The 12,534-nt window shown below is 36.1% G+C and overlaps 1 protein-coding gene across 2 annotated transcripts in view; it reads left to right on the forward strand.

Annotated features, from left to right (window-relative positions):
* Positions 1-12,534, forward strand: part of LOC142985652 (la-related protein 1-like) — a 100,096-nt gene that overhangs the window by 25,510 nt on the left and 62,052 nt on the right. For both annotated transcript variants that reach the window (XM_076133950.1, XM_076133951.1), the window contains exons 2-3: positions 11,377-11,482; positions 12,005-12,090. In XM_076133950.1, the coding sequence (XP_075990065.1) occupies positions 11,377-11,482; positions 12,005-12,090 (192 nt within the window). The remainder of the gene's footprint in view (positions 1-11,376; positions 11,483-12,004; positions 12,091-12,534) is intronic.

The following is a 12,534-nucleotide window of genomic DNA, read 5'->3' on the forward strand; positions in this document are numbered from 1 at the left end:
ATTAGCTTAAACGCTATTGAACTATTGTCGTTAACAGTAGTCAGATGCTTGAAAGTCTGAAAATCAGTCTTACTGAAGGGTATCGTGTTAATACCCAGGTAACTGTGTTGTGGATGTCAGATAGTCAGTCGCTCCATGTTCAATACTGGTATTCAGCTGTAACCGGTGAGACTGGAAGCCGACTCCAACGTAGTTGGAAGAAAGGCTAAGCTGATATAGATATAGTATAATAGTGATTCCGTGGCGCAGTGGTTTAGGTCACCACGCCGCTACCATTGCGCCCGGAGGTCGTGGGTTCGATTCCCACACGGGACAATTATTTTTGCGATCCACAAATAATTGTTTCGTGTCTGTTGTGTGTATGTTTTTCAAAATTTGGACTTATACCCTTTTTTACTAAAGGCACAGATTAGTCTCCTAGGCTCCTTCCTTCCTGCTTTTTTTCGACCTACCCTACTGCGACATTTTCATTTCAAGTTTACTACGTTAAAAATAAAGCTTATCGCTTACACCGGAAGTTTTCTTATCGCTCTATTGTACAACGGTAACGATAGAAAATCAAAAACAAAATGCCATTAATGTTCATTGAAAAACTTCACACCGACTACTATTAAAGGAATAGGCAGAGAAGAAAATTCCAAACAAAAAGACATACACAGTAGTCAAGTGGTCAACTCACTTTTTTCTTTTTTAAAGAAGACTATGAATTGCTCTTGTGTCGCGGGGACTTTTACATATACACAAACAACGGACACAAAGCACAACCAGACCCGAAACAATTATTTGTGGATCGCACAAATACGCCACGGAGGCAGTTGATTTATAGGAAGTTTTTGACTTTCCGTGGCCATACCTTGTTAATTTCCTACATTTCGGCCCAATTACAGCCACATTTTTATCACATCGCCGTACGTAGTGCCTTTATATTCCTACGCACTAAATATCTATTTTCTGTGTGTAACAATTTAACAAAATTGTGAAGTAATATCATATTGTAAGTAAGAGTTGTGAAGTAACCGACTTGATCGATGAGGTATAAACGACAGTTATCAGTGGTTTATCTCAAGGCCTTGTAATCAGTACGTTACGTGGCTATTACTACCACGAAATTTACACATTTGTCTCGGTTTTAAATGTAATAAATTTAACCTTGTACTAATCTACTGCTAGGCAAGAGTCTCCTCTTGAAATGAGGGAGAAGCTAGGCCTAGAGTCCACAACGGTGGTAAAGAAAAAGAAAAAAGCCAGGGACTTTGCATACTCGGATCACATACCCCGTTTGCGCAGTCCCAGTGCGGCGGGGACCTAGCCGGTGGGTCGACCTTTTACAGCTACCCCGACGGGTTTACCTGACGAAAAAAAAATAAGCGAGGCACTTTGCATACCGTCAAGTACTGTTTAAAATCATTATAGGCAACATACGTGCCTATACTTTTGCTTCTGCCTAATAGCCAATAGGTTGTCGCCTCCCAAATAAGTAGTCCAAGATTCGAACAAGCCTATGACTTTTCAAAGTAATGTATGTATTACAAATAATTATCACTTGTTTTACCGGTAAAGGAAAACGTCGTGATAAAACCTTGCATGTCTGAGAGTTGTTTAACACAGTTCTTGAAGGGTTGCAAAGTCCCAAACCCGCCGTAAGGAAGACTTATGCCCGGTTTCTGAGGCACATTTAGCGGTAGTTTGTCTATTCAAATTACTTTTTTATATGAGTTTAAACTCTATTGAGTAGATAAACTACCGCTTAATGTACATCAGAAACCGGGGGTTAACCTCTTCCTCAATACGGGAGGAGACCCTTGCCCAGCAGTGGGACATTAATGGGTATAATTTCAGGGTCTTTTTAAAACCGTATAATAGAAGAAAATAACCTTGGAACGCGGCTTTGTTTACCTTATCTCACGAAAGAACGTCACAGATTATATTAAGAATTTAGCGTGATACGGCCGTGTGATAAATTATACATCTAAAATATTATGATAAAGTGTGTCAGTAGTCACTTCCTTATTATGTAAGAGATAGATGTAGAATGGGACAAAAAATATGAAGATTATGAAGAATCACCAGCGAGATATGAGTGGTGTTATAAATCTGACGCTTATGTGTGTCTGTATGGGCAACAGAGCATCAAAAAATCAGTCTAGCCTTTCTTCAAACTATGTTGGAGTCAGCTTCCAGTCTCTCCGGATGCAGCTGATGCAGGAGAGCCGCGTTTTTTGACGAATATTCTTCTTCAAAGACAGTAACAAAATATCAGACTACCCTACTAACTATGTTAGAGTGAGTTTCCAGTCTCTCCGGATGCAGCTGAATACTAGTATTTTACATGGAGCAAATGCCTATCGGACCTCCACAATACAGTTACCTGGGTTTTAACACGATACCCCGTGAGACTGGTTGTCAGACTTAAACTTCTGACTACTGTTAACGATTGTCAAAGATCGTTTCCTCGTGATACGTAAGAGATAGAAATAGAATGAGAAAATAAATGTGACGAAATTCTCTCATTAAGAACTTACGAAGGTCTATCTATCTGTTCATCCTACTAGTATTATAAATGGGAATGTTTATGAGGAAAAATGTATGTTTGTATGTCTATGTTTGTTAATCTTTCACACGAAAAGTACTTAATAGATTTGATAGAAATTTGGCACACAAATAGTTTAACGTATAGGATACTTGTTACCCCTAAAAAGGCCAGAAATTAGTGCGTAATACAATTGAATCATCTACGCACCTTATTAAAAATCTTTTATTATAATAAGTACGATTACCTCTTTAAATTCAATGTCATATATAATTTTTTGTATATAAAGTATATCGATACAAAACACTGAGATCACGAGTCAACAACCATTACGATATTTGGCGGTAAAAACGGACGGCCATTTTAATTTAGTGGGCTTCATTTTTGGACGACGATAGCGGGCCATAGAATGAGCGGTTTTATATAGTACTCTTGATAGAGATTTCGCTCGTGGGGGTTTTTCGGCTGTAAGAAGCCCAGGCTTGGCATGTTATCATGTAGGTAAGTTATCAGTTTAGCAAATTTTATCAAAATGGGTTCAGCCGTTCGAATATAAAAAAGTAGGTTTATGTCTCTGCTCGGGATTTAAGCTATCAGTGTAGCAAATTTTATCACAATAGGTACAGTCTTTAAGTTGGAAAATTCGCTTTATCAGATGCATTGTTTAGTAAAATATCAATGAGTGGTTATTTAAAGGTTTATTCATAAATATGCCATTTAATTTGCGTTGTGTTTTCGCCTGCCACTTTGTCCGTGTAGAAAGATTTCCCGGGTAGGGATTGCAATCCGGTCCACCGGATCCGGTGTTTGTATTTGAAATATTTTCGTTAAGTGAGATAATAATTAGTATGCTCTCCTCTAGTAGGTGAAACTTGCAGATAATTACATTAATAACTGAGACTGATTATTTGAATACTTAGAATTATTATATCTTAATTTCATTAGCTCAGAAAAGACGAATGAATACTAATCATTTATGGTTAGAAATGAAAAGTATTCATTCGTGCAAGTTTCACCTACTAGAGGAGAGCATACTAATTATTATCTCACTTAACGAAAATATTTCAAATACAAACACCGGATCCGGTGGACCGGATTGCAATCCCTATTCCCGGGGTAAAATCTGTCCTATGTGTTAATCCAGGTTATAAACTATCTATGTTCCAAATTATAACAAAATTCCAGTAGTTTTAGCATGAAAAGTTTGGTAAAAGTTTTGGGCTTCATTATTCTTTTATCCATAAATATGTTTCAAGATACATTTCAGGATGATCTATAAAGGGAATAATATCAAAGTTGTTGTATAGTAATTAGGGCGGAACGAAGTTTTGTTGCGAACAAAGTTTGTTGGTGAATGTGACGCGTGTCTCGAACATGACTGATCAGACTAAGTTTTGAAAATTTGTTAAGAGTAGGTATCTTGTAAATTGAGTTTTTGATTCTTCAAGATAATTCACCTGCGTTCTTTCTGGGGGCACCGTAGTGCCAAAACAAATAAATATGTAAAATATGTTTTATATTGGCATGATAATAACTTATGCAATAACTTAAGACAGACGGTCCTTTAAGTAGTGACTAAGTAGATTAATCGACTTGGTATTATATAGATCTCACAACTTTTTACGGCTGAGCTGCGAGACTTCAACTTCTTTTTCTTCAAGATATTTTGCGGTTATTATTGATCGCCATTGTAATATTTTTGTTCTCCTAACCCATATGGGAATTGATTTTATGTAAGTACTACCTAAAAGTTTAGGCAAAGGTGTATGAAATACATCCACGTTTCACCTTTAACAATGTTAGCCTCATGAAATAGGGGGCGATCCTATTTTCATTTACCGGGCACGTTATCATACTCTACTACTTAGAAATGTCCTTTATTTCAAAAGCACTTTTCTCGACACGAGATTCGAACTCAAGACCTCGTGTTCAGCAGACGGTTACACCACCTACTGCGCTTCAGAGGCAATCAAATATTACTAAAAATCTAAATAATTTTGTAGGGATTTATAGGGAATAATTCTGTAAAAAGACAGTATTCTTTACTGGTAGGTGTTTACCTAAAATCTCATTTGTAAGAAGAATAAATACTTTAAACGAAGCACCGTTAGTTTTGTACATAACTCTTATTAAAAAACTAGCTAACCCGCGCAACTTCGCTTGCGTCACATAAGAAAGAATGAAAAAAAAATCCCCGTTTTTGTAACATTTTTCGTTGCTACTCCGCTCCTAATGGCCGTAGCGTGATGTCATATAGCCTAAAGCCTTCCATTGAAAGAATTTTTCAAATCGGACCAGTAGTTCCTGAGATTAGCGCGTTCAAACAAACAAACAATCAAACGAACAAACAAAAAAACTCTTCAGGTTTATAATATTAGTATAGATATTTCAATCACACGAATAACCTTCAAAATATCTCCCTATATAATAAACAACATCCAAAACAAACAACAGACAGAATCACTGGCCGTCTGGTATTTAATGAAGAATCGAATTGCGATGGGGTGCCACGGGGTGGATTCACCCCTTACTAATTATTATTACATCCACTGCGTTGTGCGCTGTACATTGTAGCTTTGAGCTAGGGCTTGTGGATATTTTATTATTACTAGTTTTTAAGAGGACAGTTGACAGTGTACCGCTATTCATTTGTCACTATGTAGTAAATTGACATTTTAGTGGGATCACTGTTATTTTAGAAAATAAATAATTGCCTAGTGGCTACCAAATAGTTGTGACTGTAATCCATTATTGCCTAACTGGGTTAAGTTTAAATTTGGTAGAAAAATAGCAATTAAAATAATGTCGTCTTATGCCATTTTATTTTTGCTAGTTTCTGCTGTGATTTCTTCACGTGAAAAGATTTTCTAGAGTAGAAATAATCCCAAATTTATTATGATTTATTTAAATTATTTATTTTGATGAAACTTGACAATGTTGTAGCTTGTGTACTAGATTAACACAGAAATACTAGCTTTTGTCCGTCCACCTGGACGGAGTCACGGAAAAGGGTTAGTTTACCTTATAAAAGTCTATTTTTGACATTTCTGGTGAGCTATTTTATAAAACTCTGACATTAAAAACGTATCGCATGTCGAATAGATATTCACAATGAAAATTGCACGCGTACGATATAAGACAAAAACATTGTATTCCCCTTTTTTTAATCTCCAGCCAATTATTTTCAGTAATTTCTTTAATACTGCAGTTAATTTAAATTTTTCACCCAATTAACCGGCAACCGGCGCAAGCGCAGGTGTCAACTCTCACTTCGTGGCCGCGACATTGCCCGAACAAAAACCGATCATTGCTTTTTACTTCCGAACGGCTGTCCTGTAAAAAAAGGCTTGTTTTATTCATGACTGTTGCTGTCTCTTTCGCTCGTACGTTGTTTTGTATCGTCGTCTCTTTCTTCAGGTGGTTATTGAGGTATGTGTTGTGATCCGTGACGCTGATTATTTCAGTTCGGTACACGGTGATCGGGAGCGTCTAAGATGTGGGTGTATGGTAATAATGAGGCTTGGCAGATTATGTTGTATCGATTTTAAGAAAATTTGTATGGAATACTAATTTTTGTATTGACTTACTTTTTTATGGCTTATATATCTGTATTTGTCTTTGTAACGGACATTCAATATGGACGGATCATAATCGTAAATTAATTGTTTTACGTTAGTCTAAAATGTTATGATTCAATTCAATACTGTCTTTAATAACTTTTTTATGTTTACACTCTCTTATATCTTCTTCTTTTTAAATGTCTTACTTCCTAGCGTTAAAGTTGTTTAAGCCGCCCAAAGGCTTTTGTCATAGCGTAACAACTGCCATTTTAATTGCCTTACGCTCAATACAAACGAGCCGGCTTCCATCTATGAATTGTCTATGCTATAGGTTGCTTAACTCACTGATCATTTACCGACCGGTGAGCACAATTGCCTGTAAGAGATTCTAGAGTTTGTCTTTAGTGATTATCATCTTATTTCAACTGGTTCATCTCAAAAAGAAAACTGCAAGGTGAATGACATTAAAAATCAAAAAGTTGCCACAATATTATACCCAAAACATCCAAGGCAAAATTAAGTAACAATTTAATAAGTGTTGCCATAAATTTGACGAGAAAACTCCCAAGTTTATGACAACTTGCACAATATTACTCTAGTTGACATTACCACACTAGAACCGGTTACAAATTGTCCAGTTGATATTGTATATATGAGAATTTCAACCTTATTGCAAAGGTAATAAAGAGTATATAATTTGTTCGCTAGTTTTATTGGGAGATTTTCAACCTTATTGCATAGGTAATAAAGAGTATATAATTTGTTCCTTATTTTGTTTGGGAGGTTTTCAACCTTATTGTGTAAGTAATAAAGAGTATGTAATTTGTAAAGCAGAATGTTTGAGAGATTTTCAACCTTATTTTTAAGGGATAGAGAGTATTGGAGCATTTGTGTGGTTAAAATGTTGACATATTAGTTTGTGTGTGGATTTTGTTGTAAGCGATTAGCGGGTAAGATAGCGATATATCAGCGGCTTCTACGGCAACAAAAGAAAGTGTAGCGATAAAGGGCTTATTAAGTTTCATTTTAAAATTAAGATAGTTTGTGTTGGTGAAACTGTGGTCTTATACGATCAGCTCGAGGTTCTACGTACGTGCTTTAAGAGGCATAATATGAACATCTCTCCTACTTTTTAACTTTGGTAATCACAGACAATTTTGTTGATAAAAGAATTAAGGGTTCATAAGAAAAACCTTGAAACTTTTCACTGGCAACACTTGCTGGGACATTGATGCAGGTCAAATTAAGCACTTATTTTATTTCAAAAATGATTTGTCAACTTTTTAGAACGGCATATGCTAATAGTTTCCTATCACCTAAATGCACTTAACCTTACGAAGGACAGAATCTGTTATCAGTACATCAACTTTACCGTAATACTGATAAGTGATAATTAATTAATACGCACATGATTGTAGTGTCAGAGGTTGAACCTGAGACCTATGACATGGCAGTTAATAGTACTACAACTATGCAGTTGAGTCTCGTAATTGTAAAAGTATGCCTCTGGTATGAAATTTTCCGAAAATATATTTTTTTATTTATTTTTGACAACTCCCGCACTTAGAATTGCTCTTGTGTCGCCGGGAACTTTTACAAACATACAAACAATAGACACAAAGTACAACCAGACTCGAAACATCTATTTGTGGATCGTACAAATAATTTTTCTGTGTTGGAATCGGACCCACGACCTCCCGACGCAATGACAACGGCAACCTTAACCACTGCGCTATAGAGGCAGTCAAGATAGACTATTAATTTTGTAGTATATTAGCTGATTAATAAATTAATATTAATGATTAAAATCGCGCCATTTTACAACTTGAACCCCATCATAAGTTTTTCGATACAGAAAACAAGTTTAGATATCAAAACTCGATTTGGCGTGTATTTAAAAATAATTGTTGCGGCGAACCAACGTTGCTTAATGAATATTACACTGTATTGCTGTTTAATAGGTTTTATCACATACCTCTTTAGCAGAGGAAAGTTTTGTAGATGAATCTTAAATGATTGTCTCTGTGGTTTGTTAAATTGAGGTATTTTAATAGGGATATTGTCAATTTCTTTATGCCTCTGACGTCCATTTTTGTTAATGCTTCTTACGTTACGTTTGTGACGCGGTTGGTAGTGTACCTATCCAACTGCTAACTATGAGGTCCTGGGTTTGATACCCGGGTCGGACGAATTGCTATTGGTCTTTTTATAATTTGGGTTTGTGCCGTCCGGGTAAATAGCAATATGATCGCTATTTCATACACCTTTGCCTAAGCCTTCGGGTATAACATGGCGTGATATTATGTATGTATGTATTTTAATAGGGATATTGACTATTTTTCTTATTTCTTTATCAGTTCGTCTCGTATTTTTGTACAGAATCAAATAATTACGGTTACACATTGAGTTGAAAAGTTTCATTACGTCACGGTGTCAAACATTTTATAAGAACATTCGCCATCATTAACATTAAGTTAGTCATTTGATGTTTAAAGAAAAAAACTACCTCTACCATTTTTCAATTATCTGACGTACTAATTAAAATGTCTGCTTATACCAACCCTATGGATGAACGATGAGATGAAATGTATCACACATATCGTAGGTAGACCGTGGGCTATAGGGGCGAGTTTTAATACCCCCAACCCTTATAAGCCGTAGGCGTTCGCAGATACTACCTACTAACTCTCCCCCCTAACCAAATCAGCGTGGTGGATCGAAGTCTGTACCTTTTTTACTCTGAATAACGTCTACAGTAGTACCTAAAATGTTTTCCAAATAAGCCAAATAGACTTAAAATTTGCTTCTAAAGAAAAAATCCTAAATCTAAATCAATTTTAGGTACTATGATGTCATTAATAAACACACGTAAACGTAAAACTTATAGCACCCCTAAACTAGGTATTAATGTTTGCTTCTGAAATTGGTTGACTCGTTTTGATACTATGGCGTCTCAGATAAACACACCTAAGCATCAAACAGCCCTAATTTTTCTTCGGGGTTGAACACAAGGACAAAAATTCACTTGCGCAAGATTCGTATCTTAGTATTATGTGCACAGGCCGCGATAAATGAAAAATTAAGGAAATTTTCTTAATCAAAATAAGGATCCTCCTCTTGTGCTTAAGTCGGTTAAAAACGCACTTTGTACCATTTAGTATCTACAAATATGTTTATTGTTTCTCTATCTTACTCATACATCTTTGAAAAGAAAGAGATAAAACACGTCGTTATCTAGTTTAGTCAAGTATTGTTAAGTTATAATGGTTCTTGGAACGACTAATGGTTGACTATCAAGGAAAAATATATAGAAAACTAACTGACCCACGCAACTTCGCTTGCGTCACATAATTTTCCCCGTTTTTTGTAACATTTTTCGTCGCTACGTCCTATTGGTCGTAGCGTGATGATATATGGCCTATAACCTTCCTCGATAAATGGGCTATCTAACACTGAAAGAATTTTTCAAATCGGACCAGTAGATCCTGAGATTAGCGCGTTCAAACAAACAAACAAACAAACAATCAAACAAACAAACTCTTCAGCTTTATAATATTAGTATAGATGAAGAAAAAAAACTACCTCTACCATTTTTCAATTATCTGACTGACTAATTAAAATGTCTGTTTTGTTTCAACCCTATTGATGAACGATGAGATGAAATGTATCACACATATCGTAGGCACGGCCGTGGGTATAGGGGCGAGTTTTAATACCCCCAACCCTTATAAGCCGTAGGCGTTCGCAGATACTACCTACTAATCCTCCCCCCTAACCAAATCAGCGCGGTGGCGGCAAGTCTGGACCTTTTTTTACTCGTAATAAGTTTATAGTAGTACCTAAACTGTTTCCCAAATAATCCATAGTAGAATTGGAAGGATATTTTTATAGAAGTATTGCACCCAAATCGGTTTACTTACTTGTTTGGGTGCTATACAACCAATTTACAATCTCTCCCCCTACCTAAATCAGATCATCCCTGGTGGATCGAAGGCTAAATAAACCCTTTTTTTAACTCTTAATAGTCTACAGTAATGCCTGGACTGTTTCCAAAATAATCCATAGAATAATTTAAAGAATATTTCTATAGAAGAACTGCATCCAAATCGGTTTATTCATCAGGGTGCTACGGCGGCACATACGCATAAATTTATTAACACCTCTATTTTTAGGAGGAAGTAAACAAGAGGCTATTTTTGTTTTCTGAATCTTAAATAATAACCTCCTCTATTTATGATGTCGGTTACAAAAACCACATTCAAATCTGTTCACCCGTCCAGGTGCTTCGGTACGACAGACAGACAGATACACAAAGTCATACTAGTAACACCCATCTTTTTCGGAGGAGGTTAACAAGGATCTGTTAATGCTTATTTATAAAATCTAAATAAATAACCTCCTCCTATTTTCAAGTCGGTTAAAAACGCACTTTGTACCATTTAAGTATCTAAAACAAATATGTTTATTGTTTCTCTATCTTACTCACACATCGTTATAAAGAAAGAGATAAAACACATTGTTATCTAGTTTAGTCAAGTATTGTTAAGTTATAATAGTTCTTGGAACGACTAATGGTTGACTATCAAGGAAAAATGTATTGAAAATATATAAAAATGTGTACCGGGAATTACCTGTGTGCGTTACCCGTATATTGCGAAATAATTGGTAATAACTTAAAGTAGAATACCAAAAAAAAAGGTGTAATTTTGTCTATTTCGACAGACTTTCTGTACAGAAATCAGTTAAAATGTCTAACCCCTGGTTTCTGAGGTACATTTACCGGTAGTTTATCTATTCAATAGCGTTTAAACTCTTATAAAAAACGCTATCGAATAAATAAACTACCGCTAAATGTACCTCAGAAACCGGGCATAAGAAGCATACTTCTATCAAGTTTTCTTCGTATGTGGCTAAACAGAGGACAAAGAACACCACTTCCTCTCTCACATCTTTAAAAAATCTTCCATATACATTCATACATTCTTAAATTATCTGACTTGAATCGTATTTACATTAAAAAAAGGAATAAGTTTAATGTCATGTTCCATCTGGAGTTATTTCACAGGCTTTGGAATGGATTTTTCCTACCAGCTCGTCGTCTCCGTGCTTCGGAGGGCACGTAAAATGTCGGTTTTGGTTGTTTTCTACTGAGATAACAGTCGTTAAGTCATGTCAAAGGCTTTTCGGGCAGCTTGGACAACTACTAACACTGACTACTAACCATACGACAAAATATAACTAATTAATTGATTGCAAGTATTAACGTAAGATTCTCTTTGTCCATAGGTACGGGGAGGAAGCACGGGTGCTCCGCCCCCGGCGGCGCCTGCTATGATCGAGCAGGAGAAACGGTCACCATTGCAGCCGCAGCAGCAGGGTAGAGCGCAACCAGGTGAGGAAATAAGATTATATATCTTAGTTAACAACAGCCACGAGGGTTAAGCCACGCTTGCCGAGGTTGTTTATTTGGATGGGTGACCATCTGCTAGGCTGATATATTTTTTTAAAATAACTGCCTCTGAGAACTGTAGTACGACTGCTGAAGACGACGTCAAAGATTCTCTTTCCTGATCATGAATTTGATCCAAAAATGGACTTTATTTTCTTTAAATTTCGTAATGTATTTTAAACCCGTTAAATTGTCGAAAATTATATCGTTTCGGAAAAGAAACTCGAGGGAAAGTGTTGTACGAAGTCTTGTTTTCTTGAATTAGAGGTACAATTCGTTTAGGTCTTCGCAAAAAATCGCGTTTATATAAATATGAATACAAAAATATACCTTTCCACTTGTCCCCTGTTGAACAAGTCTTTTCCCAGAATGACGGAAGGGGAGGGATTATACTTTAAATCTTGTTCTAAGAAGGGGTTATACCTTCCAGCCATTTCTTAACCAAACCTATATCTTTCCCAACAGAAGTGGTGCCGGTGGTAGTAGCAGCACCTCCGCCGCCGAAACCTCCAATAATCAAGGCGCCGAAACACGCGAAAGTGAATCAAAAGGTGAGTGCAATACGAGATACTTTTACACGAGACCTTGTGACACGTCCAAGGCGAACGGGAGAAATTGTAGAAAGATTTATTTGGAATTTTGTCTTATGAGAAGTAGTCGTACTTGGTGAAAAATGCGAGCAGTGGTAGGGTTTTTAAGGGCTGGGTTTTTTTCTTAATTTTTTCGTTGTAGGTATTTTATCTAGTCTATGAATGTTTAACCCCCGGTTTCTGAGGTACATTTCGGTTTAAAGACATTTATTTCTCAAAAAGAACAAGTAGTTCGCTTACATTGAGAACTGTACATAATTAAATAAGCATGCATTAACAATCTGTGAGCAAGTAAATTTTCTGTACATAATAAAACAAAGAAAAGAATATATACAATTTCATCCTACTAAAACATTTTTTTTGTTAACAATTTTGTTGTACGAACAGTTTTAGTTGTAGTTTATC

Source organism: Anticarsia gemmatalis, chromosome 30 (assembly GCF_050436995.1).
Source record: "Anticarsia gemmatalis isolate Benzon Research Colony breed Stoneville strain chromosome 30, ilAntGemm2 primary, whole genome shotgun sequence".
Taxonomy (NCBI): Eukaryota; Metazoa; Arthropoda; class Insecta; order Lepidoptera; family Erebidae; genus Anticarsia; species Anticarsia gemmatalis.